Here is a 24162-nt window from a genome sequence, read left to right on the forward strand (position 1 = left end):
TAATGTCATATAAATCATGTGTTTCTTATAAAACACATTATTTAATGATCATAGGTGTATATATCTAGATATCTATAGATCTAGATATATACGGGTTATCCGAAAGACAAAGTGTTGTTTTATAGAAAGCAATGTAACACGTTGTGGCTGAGGTACAGTCGCCATCAAAGGTTGCGGAGCCAGTTAAAAACATCAGCATTAATTGCTACCTACTACATAAGGAGGCCGTTTGATGGCTGGGGGTGAATTTCACGAAGTCAGCCACATTCCGCCTTTACTTGTGGCGCTGAGGAGGAGCTCGGTTGTTTATTCATTCACGTCAGCCCCTCTTCCCTTCCCTCCTCCCTGCCACACACAACGGGGACCCACCGTTGCAACTGTTTCCCCCCATATTAAAATTAACCACAATCACGTCGCCACCATAAACCGATTTTGGAACCAGGTGAGTTTTTGATTTTATGTTTCTCTTGCTTTGGCGGTGATAGCGGGGGTTTATGCGCCGCCGGAGCGTTGACTTGTCCGGCCCGGCGAGGCGCAGGAGGAGGAGGAGGAGGAGGAGTGTTTCAGCCGTAACTTATTAAATTCCTCCTGACCAGGCTAGAAAATGTATCCGCCGTATGTTAAGGCGATTTTACTGCCTCGACGTCCCTTGACGAGCGTCCGTCGGTGCGGGTGTTTTTACGCCGTGCCGAAAACAAATGGTCGATGTAGGTCAGCAACTACAGTCAAAATGTCGTCTTTTCTTTTTTTTACTTCCACATTCTCATGCCACAAACAGATGGCGTCGAGAGGGGGATGGAGAGAACGGGGAAAGAGACGCCTAAAGGAGTAGGGGCTACACCAGGCCACATTAGCCCGGCTCTGCCCATCACCAACCTACACCCTACACACACACATGACAGAATGCTTCATGCTAACACACCGGAGGAGAAGATGTGTCGCCGCGGCCCGTCTTCAACAAAGTTTTTGCTGTTAAGTTGTCGGGGCTTGCTTTTTAAAGATACAGTGCAAGTTTGTGTGTGTGTGTGTGTGTATGGAGGTGGGGGGTATTTTTTATTTTGAACAGATAAAAGTACCCACAAACCCTAGTCGAGCTTGTCATTCGAGGCCACATTCTGGTCCCAACCGTGCACGCACGGGGACGATGCACTGCAGCAGGGACCTGTAGCCCCGGATGCTTTGCTCCTGTGGGGAAGAGAGGCTGCCACCAGTTGGCTGACTCGTCACCGGGCTGTCAGGGAGCATTGATAGGCCACAGGCATCCTCCACTGCACTAATGAGGGCAAGTGCATCTCAACACTGGCAGTCAGGGGATGTGAAGGTGCTGTATGGCTTTTTGGGTTGCATATGTGCCCCCATTTGGGACTGCAGCACTGGCGTTTTATGTACTAAAATACAAAGCCAGAGTGAAGAGTAACACTGCTGACCCCATGCGTAGCTGCCAGGCAGTGTCTAATCATGTAAAGTGAATGGGGTGCTGCATGCAGAGAGGCAGCTGCATGCTATAAATGTGCTATGATGCAGTTTGGTGTCAGTGCCCTCCAGTGGGATGCAGTAATTAAAAAGACATCCTCTCCTGCTCTGTGGGTCATCTGATTGATGGTCATTTTGAGGGAAACGTTCAAATGACTCTGCATCATTTGCGAAGGTGTCACAGCTGTGCACATCTTAAATTCACACAGTACATCTTAACTGTGTTGCATTTTTTGAAAGAGACCCATTTCTGGTGTCCGTTTGAACAGGAGTCTCCTGAGTGCATGGAGTGCGTTACCCTGTACTATCCAGCTCACCCTTTTTTAGCTATTTCAGCTCTTAGACAGTGCATCTCCGAGTACTTTTGGCTTTCTTTAATTCTCTTTTGAGTGTTGGTCAAGTGATTTTTGACCTGATATTTTCTCATTTTAGTGTCCACCTCCATCTTTGTGGAGTGTGTCCATTGGCTTTTGTACCGTTTTGCCTGAATTGTCAAGCAGCTCTTGTGGATCACCAGTCATGGCCACTTCATAGATTGGAGTGCTCGCCTCCCTGAATGCAGTTTTGAGGGGCCCTGTTTGTTCATAACATCACCCCTCTCTTTTTGCTCAAAGGCATTCCACCAAATTTTAATTTGCTTTGAAAACTTGTTGTCTCTCAGCTGGCTGCTATATTCGCTGTTTTCTCCGTTAACCTTGTGTTAACACTCTGTCATACCTTTTTTGTTCTGCCTTGTGATTTTCCTGTATTGTTCATACTGATACAAGCATTTTGTCTGAGTGTTGAAAGATTCTTCATTGTGATACAATAGTATTGGACATTATTCATGACATCCCCATAATGTGATTAAATAAGTGTACTGAAAATTGGTCGAGATTAACAAAGGCACAGGCAGGTTCTCAACAATTCCGGCTCACACTTTGTCAGCAGAATTTATTCCTTCAAGTTTAACTGCATTTTTTTCATTTCTTGGCCAGCATGAGCTGTACAGTGATGAATGAATTTTCCCAAGTTTGGATCAATAATGCGTTATTACACTGCTGCTGCTGCTGCTGCTGCTGCTGCTACTACTACACAATCTGTATGCTACTCAGGGGATCATAAGCCATTCGTCCATGGATCATCAGCGACAGGGTGACTGTGTTGAATGAGGTCCAGCAGAGCTAAAAAGGCTGCACATCGGGACATCCACAGTATTCCTAAAAAGAGCTGAATCAGTCATCTTACCACACGCTAAAAATTATTCACATCTTGAAATGAAGATAACTGAGAATTAGGCTTTCTTTTTTTCTCCATCCTTTTTTATCAGGATGTGGGAATATAGCTGTGGTAAAAGGTTTAGAATTGCTGATGATGGTGTCAGCACATTGCAGTGCTCGGCTGTGCTGCAGGCAGGGTTAAAAAAAAGAGAGAGAGAGAGGCTGATGTTTCTCGAAGCACAAAGGCCTAATGTGTAGTAGTGGGTCTGTTGGTTGGAGCTATGTTGAACAACCTCCAGAGTGTAATCCCTCTGTTTGTATATGCTGTGGAAGTGCATGCATTGGCCTGTTTGAATGACACAATACTTTTTGTTTTTCAGAAGGTCGTTGCTGGAAAACAATGTTAAATGGCTAAATGTAACACCAAATTGCAATGTTTTAAAGGAAACTGATGGTTTACTCTATATGGCTTGCTGTTTTGTCATTGCATAACAGTAACACAACTGTCGAAATGTTGAATTTATTATTGATTTTGGTCCAAAAGAGAAACAAACTTGCCAGTTGTTAGAGCTTGGAGGAACCTCATCAGCCAGTTTGACAAAAGTGAGAAGGACCTAGATGTTTATCAGTGTTTATACTGAGTGGGCAAAATTGAATCTAAATTTAAATCACAGGATCACCTATTGATGCTTAAACTGTGATGGCAAATTCTTAAGCCACCTTGTTTTTTTTTTATATCTGTACCTAGTACCAGTGCAGGTTTTTAGCATTTGACTGCATCAGTCCGTGACGTGGTCTGACCACCACTTTTGAGACTGAAGTATCACAACAACTACTCTATGCATTGTTATTGACGTTCATTGTCCCCAGAGGACGTACCCTAATGACTTGTGGGATTTTCTGAATTGTCTTCCAGCACGGATGTGGTTTTGAGTGAAATGTCTCAATAAGTACTAAATAATTGGCCACACGTTTTATTAGTTTTATTAGAGGCCTTCTTGTTCTCCCAAGCATGAGCAGTTGAGTGCAAAACTTTGCATTTCTTCAAATTAAAATTGCAAAAAGAGCAAATTCTTTTTCAACAACATAATATTTTCTGCACATTCAGATAGTACAAATGATCTTTCATCATCAGAAGTAAAAAAAAACAAAACAAAATGCGTAAAAAGAAAGTTGTATTAAAATAATTTATATCAAATTAAAAGTCTGTATCCCCCCATGTTAAATGTGCTCTAATACTTTGTATGTCCTCCCTTTGCCTTTTTTTTACTTCCTACACAGGTTTTCAATGATATTTAAGGCCACGTTACAACATTCACATTAGTCTTTTTAAACCATTCCCAAGTTGACTTTGCTTTGTGCTTTTAGGTCATTGTTTGGTGAAGGATCCACTGCCTCTCATTTTTAGGTTTTTGACTGATGGGAGGAGCCTTTGCTTTAAAATCATTTGACATCGGGCTGAATTAGTTCTTCCTTCCACTTCATGCAGAGCTCCTTGATGCAGACATATGGCCCTAAAACATCAGTAAGCTTTCACCTCATTTGACTGTAGGATGGTGTTCCTTTCCACATATTTGTGTGAATTATAACCCAATAATTCAACTTTGGTCCTATCAGACCACATAATATGTTTCCAAAACTCATTTGGTTTGTTCACATGGTTCCTGCTTACTGCATGCTTTTCTCCTAAACAAGACCTGTGCAGACTAATCTTTAGTGTAGAGATGTGGACTTTTATTCAAGTTTTCCTCAAAGGATTTGATCAGACCTCCTGCTGTTTGTTTGGGTTTCTTATGTAGCTATCCATCAAGTTACCTAGCGACTCTTTCTTTTCATTTTTTTTGTGCCTTCAACTTTTTTGAAATGTTTTTAGCGTGTCTGTGTTTCTTCCATTTCAGCATTATGGTCTTAGCAGATGATACTGCTATCCTTAAATGCTGTAAAATATTTTTATATCCCTGTCCAGCTCTATGAAGTTTTATCAAATTCCCTTTGAGGTCTTCTAAAAGCAGTTTTCCTGATCCCATTGTTTTGTTACTCTGAACAAACTGCTTAACATAACGGGTGCCAGTCATCAAGCATTTAAGCGTTGACATTATTTTTTAAAGATCAGGCACCTCTTTTTACATATTAAAGTTAATTGCCATGAGGGTTTATCAAGTGGTTTAATTGCTTCTGATAAGTTAGGATCATTTGTATTAGCTAAATTTGCATTAAATGGTATGTTGACGAAAGAAACCTTTACTGTTTTAATCTTCTTGCCATTTCAGTGTTAGAGGATGCACTTAACCGTAGCTTTAGTGATCCCTTAACTATTTTGTTAGTGCTGTCATCAGGTCACTGCAAAAATTACGTTTCCCACTAGTGGAAAATGGATATTTGGTAAATGTACCTGTTAAACCTTAGCAAGTTTGCGTCATCACCATGAGTATTGTTTTGCTGAGCCTTACAAAGCCATTAGCATGGCTGGTGAGTTAATCTTAATATTTTTAAAATTGTGTCGTTCATTTTCTGTGATTACTAGACAACTGGCAAAATAACCGCATATGTGTGCTGCTGATAAATAAGTCAAGACTTCACAATCTTCATGCACAATATTTTCATGAATCTAAAGTGTGTTTCCTGGAGTGTATGCACATGGAGGTTTTAAAAGACAACTCCAGTATGTAACGCTTATTAGGTGCGAGTCATGCTTGTCAGTTTTGGTCTCGCTGCTGGTCTGGCTAATGGTGTTCTTGCCAGCTTTTACTGTGTGAAGTTGTTACTAGTTGTCTGCTAAGTCGGGTTGGGTCTGTCAGTCTTTCCCAGTCCTTCTAGATTTTCTGCATGTAACAGATTAGCAATGTTGAACTTATTTTGCTGCAGTTTAGCAGAACGTGCTCGTGTACAATCTGCTAACTAGTTCATGCCTGATGGTATTTTCCAGTGTTGTGTACTGTAACAGTCTGCTCATTATTTCCTATGTTTTTTGCTCCTCCATTCTGATAATGTCCTGATTATTAGCCTCCACTGAGCCCTGATCAGAACGTAATGATCTTAGCTGACATGGTGTGCACTGGTTTTCAGTGTTACCCTTTAGCCTTAAGGTCTCAGTAAGCTTGTGTTCACTTAGCCAACTACCACTTTCGAGCATAGTGCAAAGCACTGGCCTAGTTCATGGTCTCCTCATTGTAAATTTAGCTCTTTGTGTATCTATCTTCATACATTGGGTGTATGAGTGTGTACAGTCTTATCTGTTTAGTCTCTTTCTGTGTTTCCTGTTCTGTAGTTCCCTGTGTCCTTTCACACCTCTCCTGTTTCTGTGTCCTTATGATGAGGCTTTTTGTCGTCACAATGTGCAGCACTCGTACTAGTGACACCAAGCAAGTTATCTTAGTAGATTTATGGTTCCTGATTGAAGTATAGTGTTACCCTCGAGAGAGTTGGAGGAAGAACACACAGTTGTGGTTTGATTGACACCTCATGTTGCCCAACCGTTATTGTTGTTATATGAATTACACCAAGAATTTGACGGGGGGGAAAGATTAAGTAGTCATTTTAAATTACTGTGAGGTTAAAACATTTATTCAGTAAAGTGATGGTCAGAAAATGTTCAAGACCTCCTTTCAGAATTAATTGTTTCACAGTCATTGATTGAAAAAATGTTTTGGGAAACATTCAGCAATTGAAAAGACTGAATATAATTATTAATCAAAGAATCTAATAATGTTGTGTAATATCTGTAACAATTTTATTTTATGCAACTAAAATTTCTTATTTTGCAGTTGGTTCATTTTTACAGAAACATTAGGTCCCTTACTATCATCACAATTTGTCACTGGATGGACTTTGGGTCCCTTACGTCAGGCTGTAGAAGAGCTGCACCTAACTAATACTTTACTGATTCTATCTTGCCTTATGTGTCCTTTATTTAATCATCAAAATATGATTAGAAGTCAGTCAAATTTGCATTTAAAATGAATATAAAACTCAACAACTTTAAAGCTTTTAAAACTTTTTAATCTAACACATGCTAAAGTGTAGATTTATTTATTTATTTTTAATGCTGTAGGATTAGCTTTTCAGTTTAAAATTAGAGACGTGTGTTTGGTGATAATACAGGAGGACTGTGTATCTTAGTGGATAGTACAAAGTGATTCACCGTCATATCTAAAGACTTGGCTAATGCACCATACAGTATTGCACCAAGTACTTTGCGTGTAGTGTCAAAGTTTAGATCAAATGGTTAGGTTGATCACTATGCTCTATCTCTAATTCTACAGTATTGCTCTAAGGGATTATGTGGCTTCATGTAAAGAAAATCTGTAATGTTGAAATTGTGTAGCTTTTTTATCTTTGAGTAAATTTATCCAAAAGTAATTTTTGTCTTTTCCTTTTACATTTTCTCTGATTTAGCCCCAGTATGTGCTCGTCAGCCATGTGTTTTCAGGCTTTGGGACGGTTATCTGTTGTGTTGCCCAACATCTGTAGTTGCGTTTCAGAGCCCTAAACGGATAAACAAAAATAAATATAAGAACAAATTACTTGAGTGCATGACTGGGTTACAGCTGATGTTTCCTTGAGCAAGGCAGTTAATCTGGGGAAAGGATGCATTAAAGAAAATGGATGGGAAAAGATAAGAGCCAAAAGATGAGATGGGGATGATACTGGAAGAGAAAAGTGGAAGTGATGAAAAAGAGGGGAAGGGGAGAGGGGAAAAAACAGGGTGGATGGGATGTATCCATGGAAACATGAAGAAAGATGGGAGGAAAGAGGGGAAAGAAGTGATGTAGTTTAAAACAAAAATTACAAAGGCTTGGAACAAAATACTAGGCCCAAGGCAGCAGAGCTGACATTTATTGAGACTTTATGTTATGTCCTATAATTTCACTTAGGGTTGTTTCAAAGCTTCATGCCTCTATATTTTATTATACTGTTGTGAAAGATTTTGTAACATAAGGACGAAACATGGTATGAATAAAATAAAATCTGGAATTGATGTTTTAATGCTGTGAGGTTAGTTTGGATTGATGACCTCGTAAAGATGAAACAAAACCAGACTTGTCTCCCTCGTTGTTCATGTCTGCATGGGAAAACGCAGAGTGTGTAAATGTGTAGCTCAGAAATCCCAAAACTTTATTTTTGTTTAAGGAGAAGAGAGGTTATTCAAGGAACAGCTTAGATAGCAGTTTTTAGAATTGACTTAATTCCCAAAGGAGAGCTGTTCATAAATATATTGTACTATATACTTTGATCCTATGTTGCAAATATGTTACTTAAATATACCAATTACTTTGTACACCTGCGGGAAACTATTGTGGCATATGTTTAGATCCTTAAATATGCCACCATAATGTTGGTTTACCTTAAATTCAAGAGATATTTCTATCTCTATATCTATCTGCTTAAAAAAATAAATCCATCTGCTTAAAAATAAATACATCATTTATTTATTTATTTTCTTTATTGCACTATAACAAAAAAGAAATGTATCCAATGCAAAGTGAAAATACCTACAGTCCAGACACATGATTATCACTGATGTGTTTGGAATAATAGATAAGCAAGGTGATGGCAAATTGACACATTAAAGGAAAAACAACAACTTTAAGGGTTTTGGTAAGGTGCGGCATCACTGGAGACTCATGGCTCCATTTAATAGTTTTTCCTTCAGTGGTTTGATGATAGTGGTGAAAATTGCTTTCTAACATATGAAATCTTCACTACACTACATTGCACATACACATACAGTACATTACCTAAATATATTTTAGAATTTTTCTCATTCCAGGTAATATGACAATTTAATTATTCTGAAAGTCTCATTCCTAAATTATTACAATAGATAATATCACAAAGTAAGTACATTTAATAGAAATCTGTCAAGTCTGCAGTATTGTATGTGTTAAAGGTTAATTAGCTTTTATAATTTATCACTATACTGTTTTACATTTAAAAACATGTCTGTTCTTTTCAGGGAACAAACTGTTTGCTGTGTCAAAAATAACCATTCTCAGTCATAAGAAAATGGCAGTGCAGAAAATTTGTAATATATTTTCAAATTATGTGTCTACGCATGGCTTACACAATTTGGGGACATCACTGTTCTTTGCCCATCACCAATAAACATTCTTAAAAATCCCAATAAAATCCCAATATAAGTCATAGCAAAAATACACTTCTTACTCCTCCAGAACTTACCAGAGTTTTCAAGTTTTCCTCAGGATTAGTGTCATACTTCCCCGCAACAAACTGATACCAATCTATCTGGGATAAGATATAAGCAGGTGTTAAATCGGTTGTATCGTGCTGTTCAGGGCCTTAGCAGCAGAAAGAAAGGCTAAGGCCTTTAGTGTGTGAACACATCACAGTGCACCTGAATGGAACAGTTTTCACCCTTCAGTGATTAACATGGGTGATTACAGCTGATGCTGGTGTATTATAATGTTACTTGGTGTGTGTGTTTGTGTGTTAAAGAAAGAGGACTTGTGAAAACCAACAATGACATTCTTTTTTTTTTCTCCTTTTGCTGCAGCCATGTTTGTGAAACCACAAAAAAGCGTGATAGGTTTTGTTCTCCCTTTCTCCCTCAATCGCTCCCTATCAGCCTTTTTCTGTTTTTCTCTCTCCCGCTCTCTTCCCCTCCCCCTCTCTGTTCCTCTTTCCTCCCCTCTCTTTCTTTCATTCTCCCTCCCTCCTTGTCTCTCCCTCTCTCCCTTTCTGTCCTTTTTTCCTCTTTTGCTCTCAGTTTCCATCAAGCTTACCCCTCCCTCTCCTCTCTTTCCTTCTCTCTTCCTCTCTCACGTTGCACACTGCCCCTCCCTCCCTCTCTCTTTCTCTCGCTCTCACGTTGCTCTCTGCCCCATCTCTCTCCCTCCCTTTTTTCTCTCTTGCTCTCTGTCTCTCGTTTTCGCTTGCTCTCCCTCTACACCCTCCCCTCCCCCACTGCTGCCTCTAATTTTCTCTCTCACACTCACTCGTTCACTAACTCACTCATTCACTCACTCACTCACTCACTCACTCATTCCCCCTCCCATCCTGGTTCTCTTTATCTCCTCCCCTCCCTCCCCCTTCAATCCCTCTTTCATTCCCTGCAATCATCTGTTCTCTCTTTCTCTCTCTCTCTCTCTCTCTCTCTCTCTCTCTCTCTCTCTCTCTCTCTCTGTCTCTCTCATTCTCTCTCTCTCTCTGCTTCCTCTATTACGCCCCCATTTTGTCCTCTGTCATTTCCCCCTCTCTCTTTCCTCCATGTTCTCTCTATCCTGTTGTTTACCACACTCCCATTGACATTTATGTTACAAACTTTATAAAAACAAATGTTTGCTATCATGAAAAAGCAAAACCATGTTATTGGTAGTAACTGTTATCTCTACCGTAAAAGCTGTATCTGGTACAAAAAACCTTTCTCTCCATCACAGCAGTTTTGTTTCTTGTTTAACCGTCCATCTAAGGTGCCATATACTGGGCTCTGTTATTCACATTAACTCACATGTAATTGCCTGCCTCCTGTAACATTCACTCCCCCCAAGCTAGCCATTTACCCCAACATCGTGGTTCCTTCTATTTCCCTATAATCAACAAGTGGCTAAATTGCTAGGCCACAAAACAACAACAAATAGTAGTCATGATCCTCAGGGGAATGTGAACTACATGAACCAGATGACAGCCTCACCTCTAAGATTGGGATGGCCTCATAAATTGCACAGCTGGAAGCTGCAACTCCTACAAACTGGTTGAGGTTTGACTGAGTAAAATGCAAGTGCTACTGCTTGGGCTGGGTAAAGTTTGAAAAATGTCAGTACTTTATGAGCACTTTGACTCCTAGATGTAAATGCAATGGAACGTTTCTACAGCCTGGATTGGTATGATCGATTAGGTTAAATCATCAGTACAAAACATGAATAACTTTTTTGGAAATGATCTAATTTTTTGATAGTTAAAAAGGTAAGCAACTGTTCGACTCCTTGAATTTCTGTAAGTCTAAAGCGTATATCCTGTCAACTTTTACTTCTATTGTTGAATTTCACAACATTGGAGAGTTTTATATTTATTTCTGCTCTGATTCACTCCTAACTAAAGCAACAGTGACTGAGACTTGTGGGTTTTGTTGCATTTTCATTAGTCTGCCATGCCAAAATCTCACAATTTAGGCTAATGCAAGTAAAACCTAAAATTATTACTTCATGGTTGGACGTCTCTGGCAACAGTCCAAGCTGCAGTTTACATGCATGTCTGCCTAGACTCCTATTGCAACCTGTTCATCCATGAGTACAAGTGGATGTTGGGTGTTGAGATATTGCATTGATGAGAACAGGTGAGACATTTAACATGGCATGGAAGCATAGATATTGATGAGGAGAACCCAGCCTCAATTTCTTTCTGTTGACAGATTTAATTGACTATTCATTTCAGCTAAATTACTAACATTTACCCAAGTACCCTCAGTTACGAAGCAGGGATGTGGACCATGCTACCATTGCTTCCAGCAAAGACTGCTGTGGCCACATTGATTACCACAGATTCTCTGATTGAGTTGACAGATCAGGAGAAGTCTGAGCCCGTCCCTCTGTATACCAGTTTTTTTTTTTCATATATATCTGGACTGAAATATATACCTGGAATCAGAACGTGTCTCAATGCCAGTGCCAGTTTGTACTTGAAACTGCATACCAATTAAAAAATTTGTTATATATATTTTTTTGCATATGCTGTTTGGGACACTGTGCTATATGGTTGAACTGAAAAAAAAAAGATTTAGTTGCTTTGTAGGGAACTGGGACACATCCTTGCTATGCTCTTTACCATTTATTACTCTTTTTGATGAAACAAGGCTTTCAGCTTTTGCTGTATTTCCAATTTTTTTAATTTAATTTGTGTTATTGGAAAAATGTGTCTGGACAAATATTTTAATAATATTTTATATCTTTTTGTGTTTTGTTTTTTGTGAGAAAATGTAAAGAAATGTCAAATGTCAGAGTCAATGGTCATGTATGCAAATATGTAAACAATGAGCAAAATGTGTTTCTCACAGATTTTTTATGTTCCATTTTTAATAAATTGAAAGTCTAGATATCACTCAGGGAAACTGGAGGTTTTGTTTTTAACCTTATGCAGACATCTTATTATCTCCTAAACCAACAGATCACTAGTTTAATGTATTATAAATTTAAAAACAAATGCTAACCTTCACATTACTTAATTTAAGATTTTTGCGGAAAATGTTGTTTTGCTTTAAATTTCATTTAACAAACATAACTACAAGTTCTTTAGTACAGCGGTTCTCAATCCCAGTCTTCAAAGAACCTTGCTCAGCTTGTTTTACATCTAACCCAGCCCCACACACTGACTGCCTGGATCCGATGTGTCAGTCAATCAGAAGCTGGAAGATGCCAATTAGCTTTGTCTTTCCCATTTCCACCCTCATCTAAAATGGTATCTTCCAGCTTTTGATTGGCTGAAAAACCCTGATCCAGGTAATAAGCAACAAGTAGGCCAAGGGTAGATGGAAAACAAGAAAAGCAGGGGTCCTTAAGGCTCATGATGGGGAACTACTGCTTTTGTAAGTAAATCATTAGTTTTTACTTCGTTTTTGATGATTTAGTTCCATTTTGGAAAGTAACTGAATTCATATTTCCATAGGATAAAAGTTTTTCCCGTTAAATTTTTCTTACAACCTCTTTCACGTTCTGTTTAGATCATGACTTGTCTCTTTGTTTGACACTGCTGTGAGTGTAGAAACTGGCTGTGCAGACAAAGAGAAGTGAAGCTGCTTTTGCTGCAGTCGTGTTCTGTAACATGGTAGGATTGATGCACTTCAGCATCTATTATTGCAATCCATGGACTCATTGTCTTAAAATGTATAGCAAAACAAATGAGTCTTTGTATTTTAGAGCAGAAATAATTAATCGAACAATCAATTTGTTGAACAACAGAAAATGTATCAGCAACTGTTATGATTCAATAATTGTTATGGAAATAGTCTAACTGCAAACATTTGCAGTTTTTATTTTTACCCTTTATTAAATTAACTAGTTTTTGGACAATTTATTTACATTACATTTACATTTAGTCATTTAGCAGATGCTTTTATCCAAAGCGACTTACAAGACAATTTATCTCAATGTATTTTAATTTTGTTTACGCTTTTGATTTTTCACAAAGATTTATGGATGAAATGACTAGTCTGTGAATCCAAAAGGTAAAAGGAAGTTGATTTCATCAAGTAACTCGTTAGTTAGGGCTGGGTATCAATAATAATGTTTTGATACTGGTACTGATTCCAATAACATGATTTTGGTAATACTTTACTTTTACAATATGTTACTTTTTTTTTTTTTCCCCAAGGTCCTTGACATTTTGAAACATTAAGAGTCATGATGCGGTTTACTTGTCTGCTGTTGTAAAAATGAATGAATACAATTTCCCTTGTTCTACCTAATTTCATTACACACACCTAGCTAAAATGAGGGAGTTAAAACAAAGTCACAGACTAAAAATGTCCTTTGATTTAAAATCTATAAAATAAAAATTAATCATTGGGCAAACTAAAAATTATAAGAAAACAGTCAGTATCACTTATTGATCCTCTGTCTCTCTATTGTAATTCACTGCTGAGCAGGCCCTGCTGGGAGAAGGAGGGGTTGTTTGGGAGTGGGGAAGCAGCACTGAGCCCCATCTTCAGGTATAGAAGAAAGACCTCGTAATTAACCTCACAACTATATTTTCAGATTTGCTTATTTCACTTTTTGCTTTCTTTTGCAATTAATAGGCTAAAATCCAAAAATCATTGGGCTTTCCTACTCAGAGTTGCAACTGCGTGTCCAAACAGATTTTTACTTTCATACACTAACACTCATTTTTAGTTGTTTATGTGAAAGGCTCGCACTGTCACGCTCTGCTTAGCCATCAATGTTTGTTTTCAAGTGACAAAGCATTCTTTAAAGCACGATGGGATCGAGATATTTGATTGATGCTTTAAAAGTATCAATTTTTGATACACAGAATCAAGCATTGAGTCTACAGTGTTTCATTTTTTTAAGTCAATCACCTCAGTATTTTGCAGTTTTGTGTTGGCAGGATATGTATGACCTTTGTGCACTCTCAGGCCACCGTTGGCACCATCGCATGACTCCATGGCAATCTCATCTCGCCACGCATCTCTAATTTCAGTGGCAGTGAGCAGGTCACAAGATGACGTGAAAAGAGGGGAAAGTTTTTCACACTTGAACCTCTACGTTTCCTGAAGTGTCACTCAGCAGCATTAGCATATGTGTGTGCCGCCAGAAGAGAGGGATTCATGAGGCTGTTTGATGCATCATTATAAGTCGTGCAGCACCTTTATTCTCTCCCTGAACTCTTCATTTTGTCTGTTTCTTCCCTTCATCCATCTTCCATTTCTTCTTATTCTTTTACCGCATTCTGCTCCACTCTCCCCATCCCCCTCTGTCTATTTCTCTCTTTCTATCTCTCACTTCCACCCCCTCCCCTCTTTTCCTTCAACGTTCTTTCCTTCCCCTCCCTCCTCCACTCTCTCTCTCTCTCTTTTCCATTCGCTCATCTCCTTGTCAGTCACCTTCCATCTCTTTCTCCCCTATTGCATCTGAGTCTGTGCACGAAAAAATCTTCCAACACTTTTCCCCACTCATAAACCTTACTTGAAAAATGAGAGTGAAAGCTACGAAGGCACAAAGAAAAAGAGGCACAGATGATCCACAGAAAAGGACCAAGCTAGCAATATGGGAAAGAACCGATAAAGGAAGGAAGATGGGCAGTGAGAGGCACAAACAAAGACAAAAAAAATGACAGATGGAGAAAATTCATGTGTGTTTCTTTATGTGATCCAGTGTTTTCAGACTGTTAAGATGAATATTTTATTTTTGTTGCTGGCATGTGCCTTGCGACTTTGAGGTGACTTAGCCCATTTATCACCAGACTATCGAGGATCCTTGTGCATCTGATGTACAAGCTGTGTGTTAGTTTTCAGACCTACTGGCCACATGCTCCCTTGTTGGAAGACTATTTGTTTGTGCTGGTGTGATACAAAGTCACTATCACAACTATGTTAAAGAAGAAGGAGAAAAAGAAGACGGGTTTTGGGGGGTGGGGGGTGGCGGGATGGAGGCGGGCAGTGTTAGCCCCGCCTCCCCTCATCCCTCACATATAAATAGGAAACGAACACAGGCTATTTCCACTCAACACTCGCTCTGAAGAATGAGATCCTTAAAGCACCTGAAACCTCACAGCAGAAGGAGCGTGGTGAGTTTATTAGCTCGCTCTCTCTCCCTCTCTCTCTCTTGTAGCATGTCAAGTGGGACTTTACTGAGGTGGTGGGAAACATGGGTTGATCACATTGTAACTGGAAGACAGGTAGAAGACTGCAACCAGAGATGCTCTGGTTGTTTTTTCTTTGTTTTTAAAGTTGCTGTCCATTGATTTCTTATTTCTTCCAAATGAAAAAATGTCTGAGCGACTCAGTTTGTCCTCTTTAAGATTTTTATTTTCAACTATTTATTTTTGCCCTCCTGCCTGTCTGTTCAAATTCACAATTTTTATCTTTCATTCTGTCTGGCTTTCATTTTGTCATTTTGTTTCTCCTTCTGTCTCCTGGTTGCTCACTGCCTCACCCTCCCTCCCCTCCTTCTCTCTGTGTCTACATATCTTTCTTTCTCTTTCTCTCTCTTCTTTTGCTTGCTGCCTCACACTCACCCTCTCACTCTTTCACTCAGCCCTCCCTCCATCCCTCCCTCTACAGTGTCATTTTCTTTCTCTCAGCCTGTTCCTTCCCTCCTGCCCCTTTCTTCGCCTTATCTCTCCTTCACTCTTCCTTTACCTTTCATTTTCTCTTTTTTTCTTTTTTCCTCTCCCCCTCCCCTCTACTAGACTTTTGCCTGCTCTAAGCTCTCTCCACGGTTTCTCTAGCTTCCTCCCTCCTTCTCTGTGTCTCAGCTTTTTTCTTCTTTTCCCCTCTGTTATCTCACTGCTCTCCTCTGTTTTTGCTCTTCCTGCTTTTTTTTTATTATTTTATTTCCTAATCTGGCTGTTTCTTCTGGCTCTTTTTTCCCCTCTTGCACTTGACTGTGTGCGTTTGTGTTTAGATCAGTAGGCCATCTAATCTCCCACCACACACAAGCCATTCATGGATAGCTCGCTAGATCAGGATGATGTCTTTCATAGTTTGTCTGTTTCAGTCTCTGGATCCAAGGTTTGCTATTGGACAATCTTATTGGATCTGAACAAGTGATTTGGGAATAGATTTGCCCATGTCAGAGGAAATGTTCTCTGTTTTTTCTGCATTCTTTATTGGGCTTTAATAAAGGGCTCCATAAAATCAAAATCGTTCTTTCTCCATTTTCATCTCTCTTAATCTCTCTCACTCAACACCCAGCAAAAACAAAACACTAACTGGATGATGAGCCTTGATGCCTTTTTGTCCCCATTGGACCACTTTTGATGAAAGGCACATTCTCCCTAGATGACTGTGTGCTGTAGTTCAGCTTTTGCAAAATTACTATCAGGACGTTCCTGCCTTTGTTAAAATTTAAATAGAAAACTTTAACGTTTGTGGCTAAAGTCTTCTGTGACACAATTGGGCAAGCAATTAAAGTGTTCTTACTTGTCAATTAAGCTACTACCTTTTGTTCTCAAGGTTTAGAAAATAAAATAATAAAACTTGATGTTGTGAAATTTTATTGTTATTCATTATGTTGCTATAAAATGAGTCATAACTAGCTCACTCTAGTCTGTAATAGCTATTTCTTAATTGTTTCCTTGTCGTGCTGATGTCTTGACTCTGTGCCTGTGTGTCTCACTTCCAGGAGGAGGCGAGCCGGCGCCTGGGTAGATGTGAGCCCAAGGTAATGGCCAGGCTGGTGGACATAGGCACACAGACAGATCCAGTAGTTGTGCTGTCCTTGGCTCAGGCTGCCGTGCTAGGTCTCATTTCCCAGAATGAAGTGTTTGGAGCTACCATTGCACCTAATGGCTTCTACAATGGTGAACCCAAAGAGTCCCCTGCGCCCCCAGTAGACGGAGTCGACTACGAATACGCAGACCAGCTTATTGGAGCGAACGGAGATTATTTAGGAGACAACTTGGGAGAGGAAGGACAGATGCAACCCAGCTGCAGTCAGAGGAGGTGGCAGCAGGGGCCACCTCAACATCCAGATGGGAAAATGGTCATTCCTGATCGTCACAGCCTCCAAGGTGGTGATGTGTCTTCATCCCACGTGAAAGGGGAAGGGGTGAACACTGGAATGACCTCCTGTGTCCACATGCTGAACAATATGGCTCCCAGAGGTGGTTTAGTACAAGTAGACCCGGCCACTCTCCGAGGCCCCAACAAGAACTGTGCAGAGTGTGAGAGGGAGGCAACTAACCAGCAGCAAGGCAATACACATGGCCATCCGCCACCTACGCAGGTGGGCCACAGAGGTGGGGAGCAGGGCCACAGAGCACTGCAGGCCCAGCGCCCTATGGGAAGCCACGTTCGAGGTGTTAGGGATGATGAAGAGGAGGTAGAACACCAGGGAAACAACATGATGAAGCCCACACAGCAAGAGGAAGCCATCAGTAGCTACTTCCAGACCAGTGAAGTGGGCAGTTATGATTCAGGGGAAATGAGCATGGGGGGAGAGTACGAAGATGGCAGCCAGAGCATGATGTGGACAGACGGGAGCGGGGGAGGGCAGCACCAGCAGCCTCCACACCCTCAGCCGCCTCGCCGGCACGGTGGCCGGAGAGTAGACCGGCTAGATATCAACATCCAGATAGATGAATCTTACTGCGTGGACGTGGGAGATGGTCTGAAGCGCTGGAAGTGCCGCATGTGTGAAAAATCCTACACCTCCAAGTACAACCTGGTCACACACATCTTGGGTCACAATGGCATCAAACCACATGCTTGTCCACATTGTGGTAAGCTTTTCAAGCAGCCCAGTCATCTCCAAACTCACCTGCTAACCCACCAAGGTACACGGCCCCACAAATGCACCGTGTGCAAAAAGGGCTTCACTCAAACAAGCCACCTGAAGCGACACATGCTCCAACACACTGACGTCAAGCCTTACAGCTGCCGCTTCTGCCGCCGCGGCTTTGCTTATCCCAGTGAACTACGAGCGCATGAAGTAAAGCACGAGCGTGGCCGCTGTCATGTGTGCTCGCAGTGTGGCATGGAGTTTCCCACCTATGCCCACCTGAAACGCCACCAGACCAGCCACCAAGGCCCCCATACCTTCCAATGCACAGAGTGCAACAAGTCATTTGCCTACCGCAGCCAGCTTCAGAACCACCTCCTGAAGCATCAGAGCCCGAGGCCTTACACCTGCTCCCAGTGCGGCCTAGAGTTTGTGCAGCTCCACCATCTACGTCAGCACTCACTCACTCATAAGGTACTGACACAGCCGTCGGACACATTAACTCCAATACCCACTCCTGACAGTTCTAGTTACAGTCACGCTGTCAATTTTATGTGTTTAGATCCTTAGACTGTTGAGGGCATAAATTTTGATATGTAAAGAAAATTATAGTGGAAAGTAAAAGCAAACAGACAAATAAAAGTGGCACTATCGAATCACCGAAGGGAGACCTCACCTCAGTTTGTCTTTTGTCCTTTATCCTCTGAGATCTGGGTGAAGTAGATGAGTAAGAGCACTTAGGCTGAAAGGCGCCATCCTGTGTCCTTCATCCTTGAGTATCCTTATTTGGATGTGAGTAAAACTCGAATTTCAGAGGTCAGAACAGAAATTAAGATGAATAAAAATAAAAACACGAACTAAAAAGTAACAAATTACAAGTACTAGGTTACTGTATTTTACATAAATATATTTAATTATAACTACTTTGATTTTTATTTCACTACATCTAAGAGCAAATATCTATGACTTTCACTCCACTAAATTTCTATTCAAAGTTCCGTTACACAATTACATTACATTACAAATTTCATAATGTACCACTTTGAAAATTAGTCTTTAGCGAGACAGATATCGCTTTACTAAACCAGGTGGAGGTTTCCATAGTCCCAGATCCTCCTTTCATGGAATTATTTAAGACTTATTTGACATATTAGTGGTGCTCAAAGTGAGCCTGTATGCAGTCATTTAACTAGCTGTTTGCCCTCATGTGCAGTAAATGCAGATCAGGGTAGACATAGTGAAGACCCCAGGAATAATGGTTTATTTTTAGAGAGAAGTCCTTCTGAATTAATTGTAAAATGTGTTTTTAAATGGGGATCATTGAATGCAGTGTCAAATTCACTCTGCCATGTCAAAGTCAGTCAAACATTATAATGACCAGCGTTCTAAACGTTTCATTGACTTGAAGTTGGTGTTGCTTACCAAAGCACCACGACACACGCATCAAAAGGGGAGATTTTTTTGTTCTCTCTCCATTCTGAGGAAACACAGTTGAATTCGCTAGTGCACAGTGGGATTACGTGCGACCTTCCACTTTGTTACTTGGATAAAATTAGGTGTGAATAACAAAATAATGCTACAAGATAACCACATACCTTCACACTCATAATTTCTTATTGTTAAGGGATTTCTGTGGCTCTGTGTTTCTGTCAATACAATTTTAAAAACGTGGAAAAAACAAAGCAGCACTGGTCCACAGAAAGGGGCAGAAAAATAGTCAAGTACTTTTAATACCTTAAGTAAAATATAAATCATCTACTTGAGTAAAAGTGTCATTTGGATCTTTCATTTTTACTGGGGTACATTTCGTTCTCTACACAGTTTTTTGAGTACTTCCTTCATCACTGGGAAAAAAAGGTAGCTGTTTCATCTACAACATAAAAAGGAAAGATTTACTTGTTATTTGTTATTTACTCATTTCTAACAGTGTGGATCATGAAATCTGCTCATTTTCCATTAATTTACTTTGATCACAGTTAATTGCTTATTGACTATAAGCAAAGTCCAGGATGAGTTTATGCATGTCAACAAACAAGATCTGTTGCAAGACTAAATTTTTATAGATTTTTTTTTCATTTATTTTTTAAATGTTGTAAATTCACGACAGCAGCTATCTTTAGGTAATATAATCATCTCCTAAATGAATTGTTTGTAATGGCTTGTTGCCCCCTGCTTGTTCCACACATATACAGACAAATGACGAAGATAGAGAACACAATTTATTTAATATACATGTGCAGGTGCTGCAGGTGCTTCAGGTGAAATTAATTATGAAATTATGAAATTAGAAAATGAAACATCATTCAATTTCTAAATGAGACCAATTTCTAAATATATTTATGTGGCAAAATTATGTGAACCGGTGAAGTGGTGTGACCCCCTTTTGCAGCAAAAACTTGTTTCTTGGCCCTGCATATCAGTTTGGAAGATTTTAGTCCACTGCTCCTCTCAGAACATCTTCAACTCAGGGATGTTAGATTTCTTGCATGAACTGCCTGCTGTAGGTCCCTCCACAACAGGTCTGTAGGTTGAAGGCCAGGACTTTGACCTGACCAAAACATTTCAATTTTTCTTCTGCTTTAATCCTTCTTTGCTAGAAGAACGTGTGCGTGTTTGAGTCTCTTGTTCACTTCCTATTAAGCTTCAGCTCACAGATTTTCCTGTAGAATTTACTTGTACAACTCTGAATTTATTGGCCTGTTAAAAATGGCACGACAACCTAGTCCAGAGGCATCAAAGCAGGCCCAATTCATAATACAGCCACCACCATGTTTCACACCTAGGATAAGGTTCTTGTGATGAAATTCAGGGTTTGGTCATCGCCAAACATCATGCTAATTATGCAAGCCAAAAGTTGTTTGTTGGTCTCACCCATAAACAGAATGTTTTCAGTTTTCTGGCTTGTCCACCAGGCCTACAAAGGGGTTGTTCTTGTTTCTTGTGATCTATAACAGACGTGGCCTTGGTGTGATCTTTGTTGATTGAACACTCTTGGGGAGGGTAACAGTCAATTAGTGTGAAAGTAGAGTCCAACTAACTTAGCGAGTCAGTAAGTTAACAATAAGTGTAACTTCTTTATCATTCATGTTTAATTGGCTTCCCTGCATCTAGTTTTAGGGCTTCTGCTCACTTTAGGTATTTTTATTGCAGAAATAAAGAAAGGGGTTACAAACTTTCAAGTCCCACTTTACCCACCTGACTATCTTTTTACTTAAACCTTCAATCAGTGTGATGTCTTGATGATTAAGTGTGTCGTTCTGAAATTATAGCAATACTGAAATCTAATAGGTCAGCAATTTCTCATGGTTTGTGTTTAAGCCTGCTGTCTGTTCACTGCTCCCCCTGGTGGACAATAGCAACGCAGCCTGCCTTTTGTGCAGACGGTGGGTGGACTGACAGTCTGCCAGTTTTGTCTGCTTATACAAACACTGTCTCTCGACTCACTAGTGACCTGTAATACATATTTGTTCTTCTCAAAAACCTGGAATTCTCTTAGTCAAACTCCTTTTTTTTTCTCTGCTGAATCTAACTGAACAGTGGTGTTTATGTTGCAGCAGCACATTAATTCAGAAAGGCCTCAAGACCATAAATATTTCGAATTGTTTACTCTTGTGACCTGCTTCTCAGTGTTTGTACATGTCCTCTGGCTTGTGGTTGGGAATATTATGAAAGCAGAGAAAGTAGGGGTAGAAAGGGTATTTGCTGTTGTAGTGTAGTGATCTCCCTTGGTACACATAAAATGGCTGCCATGAATATTGAACTTTCCTAAAAAAATGTACCTAAAAAAACAATATCTCAGAGGAAGGTTGAGAATAATGTTATGTTCAAATGTTAATAAGGACAAATTGTTTTTTTGCTTGAGGGCCTGTTCTTACATCATGTTTACATGACGTGATGAACAGGTGCTCTGTCCATTGCAGTGAAGTTTAAAACCTGCTCACAAGTAAAGCTGAGGCTTGATTCTTTCTCTTAGAAAACCTTAGAAACTCCTCAAAATGAAGACGCACTGATTCTACAAAAATGTATATGATTCCCCTTTTTAAAGCTCAGTTGTGATATGCAATTGGATATGAAGGGTTTTAGCTTAACTGCCTCCGTGTGCTCCAACTGCTGATAATGTTAATAAATAAGCCAAATAAGCAGCCATATGACAAGAACTAACTTGTAGTTGTTTTCAGAACCTGTACCTGTTGCTTTCACCTCACGCAGTATTTTACATCAGTCTGTCCCTCCGTGACCACACTTCAATTCTATTGCCTTCAGAGTTTAAAAACCTACAAATTAAGTATTACATCTATAATCTGACAACGAGGGATGTGAATTTCTAAATTCATCTCTAAATTTGAATGATTAACCGTTTCCTTCTGCTTGGTCTCTGCAGGGGATGAAAGGACACAAGTGTGATGTATGTTCCCGGGAGTTCACGCTGTCTGCAAACCTGAAGAGGCATATGCTCATTCACAACAGTGTCAGACCCTTCCAGTGTCACGTGTGCTTTAAGAGCTTCATTCAGAAACAGACCCTGAAGACCCACATGATCGTCCACCTGCCTGTGAAGCCATTCAAATGCAAGGCGAGTGTTTGAACTTGATTCATTTTTAAGAGGGATTATATCCTTGGTGATAGCAGCAAACCTAAGATTTTCCAAATTCTTAAATTGGCATAAATTGAGATTTGCAGACACATTTCCAATGAGAAAATACGGTGCAAGGAAGCAATTCATAAGGTTTTTACAGTTGGATAATAAATGGTTTGTTCCAATGAACTTCACATGCTTACAGTAAAATAAAATCCATAGACATGTTTTCATTGGTGTCTACTGTTGACTATCTTGTCTGTGTTTGAAAATGTTTTTTAAAACAGTATTTTTAAATTTTTGCAGGTTTGTGGCAAGTCTTTCAACAGAATGTACAATCTTCTGGGCCACATGCACCTTCACGCTGGCAGTAAGCCCTTTAAGTGTCCTTACTGCACCAGTAAGTTCAACCTGAAGGGGAACCTTAGCAGGCACATGAAGGTCAAGCATGGTATGGACGTTTCACCAGAAGGACAAGGTGAGGACTGGTGGCTGCATGTTTACTGTTTGTCTTTTTTATTTATGAAGCAAAAGTTGACCCAATATACTGTATGTGCTCTTTTCTATGAAAACCCAACCTTACTGTTGAAACACCATTTTGTCTACTGGTGTGATTGATTTGATTTTACTTTATTATCGGAATATTGTTCTGAAATTTGCCTCACTTTTCAAGGCTCATATTAGGTAACACAAAAACCTCCGCCTCTTATTATGGGATCCTACATGAACACACAACTTTCCTCCAAAGTTGGTTTAGCTGTAGTTTTTGTTAATATTACATTAGGACAATTACAGGGTAGTTGTTGTATGCTGTCAGCCAACACATATCATGAAGCAGATTAAGGTTATTTATTTTGTTTATTTACTTTAACTATAACTATCTAATTTATATCAAATATTCAATAATTATAATGATATGTAAAATAAATATATTTTGTGACACAATCAAATGGAAAAAAAGTGAATAAAATAATGGGCAGCCATAATGGGCAATGTTGGCCCAATAATGTCTTCGCCTTGTTGACACTGACTGTACTAGAATGGGAGCTTTTGGAAATGATTAATGTTTTATGTGTGTGCTTTGTAGAAGTTCTTCCAGAAATGGAAAACCAGGGGGAGTACGAAGGACAGACCTTCAGTTTTACATCACCAGACAGTATGGACAATGGTGGCTCCCAAAACCTCACTAAGCTCACCACAGCAAACATGGAGGACATGGAGGAATATTACAATTTTGGGAAGGATACAAGCAGCTACACTACACCTTAAGTAGCAAAGGACCAGAGAACATGTTTTGCTTTTTATTTTGAAGGCAGAAAGAACAACAGAGGTGTTGTCAAGTCTTTGGAGACAATGGCGAAGCGATTGTCTTTTAGGTTTGGCCTCTGTCCAGAAGAGCCAGAATTGATGGACTCTGATATGAGGCCAGGAAGGAGAAGTGCTTCAAAGGAGACGTTTCAGCTTGTTGCTTAAAGCAAAGATACTGAAACTGTTGACACAGTCTGACGCACTTTTTGGGGATTACAACACCAACTGACTTAAAGACTCTCTGGCGGACAGTCAAATCTGTATGTTGTGTGTATGTATCAGTTATTTGAAAAGAAAAAGTTGCAGTCGCAGAGCCATCAGTTACATTTGATGTGATAGAAATTTGTTTGCGTTACTCCATTCACAACCGATGTATTTTTGACTGAGAGTGCCAGCTGGATACATTGGCAACTAAGCTTCCATCATGTCAACTATTTACTCACTGTATATTAAACTTTTGATACATAATCACAACATATTCATAGATTTGAATGCGCTCATTAAACAGATCCCAGTTGTCACTATACTGTATGTTGCTGCCCAGCCCTTATTTTAAAACTTAACAGACCTGTCTTTCAATAAATTTGTGCTTTTTGCACAGGACATTGTAGCCTTTTTCCTACCAGGGCGCTTACTACCAAAGCTGCTAATGTCCCACATCAGCTGATACTAGAAAACAGCATTGCCAGCATGTGAAGCCCCTGTCACTGTTCAA

The 24162-nt window shown here is 39.8% G+C and overlaps 1 protein-coding gene across 3 annotated transcripts; it reads left to right on the forward strand.

Annotated features, from left to right (window-relative positions):
* The first annotated feature begins 217 nt into the window (after positions 1-217).
* On the forward strand, positions 218-23915 carry znf710b (zinc finger protein 710b). Of its 3 annotated transcripts, XM_067495358.1 has the most exons (6): positions 325-442; positions 779-971; positions 16466-18037; positions 21945-22136; positions 22446-22617; positions 23227-23915. In XM_067495358.1, exons 3-6 carry the CDS (start codon positions 16508-16510, stop codon positions 23406-23408), a joined length of 2076 nt encoding a protein of 691 aa, XP_067351459.1. In that variant the 5' UTR covers positions 325-442; positions 779-971; positions 16466-16507; the 3' UTR covers positions 23409-23915. The 3 variants fall into 3 exon arrangements, with proteins under 3 accessions (XP_067351457.1, XP_067351459.1, XP_067351458.1); XM_067495356.1 differs by lacking the exon at positions 779-971 and having other exon boundaries at positions 218-442; XM_067495357.1 differs by lacking the exons at positions 325-442; positions 779-971 and adding an exon at positions 13275-14906.
* The last annotated feature ends 247 nt before the right edge of the window (positions 23916-24162 follow it).

The sequence above is a fragment of the Channa argus genome, chromosome 2 (assembly GCF_033026475.1).
Source record: "Channa argus isolate prfri chromosome 2, Channa argus male v1.0, whole genome shotgun sequence".
Taxonomy (NCBI): Eukaryota; Metazoa; Chordata; class Actinopteri; order Anabantiformes; family Channidae; genus Channa; species Channa argus.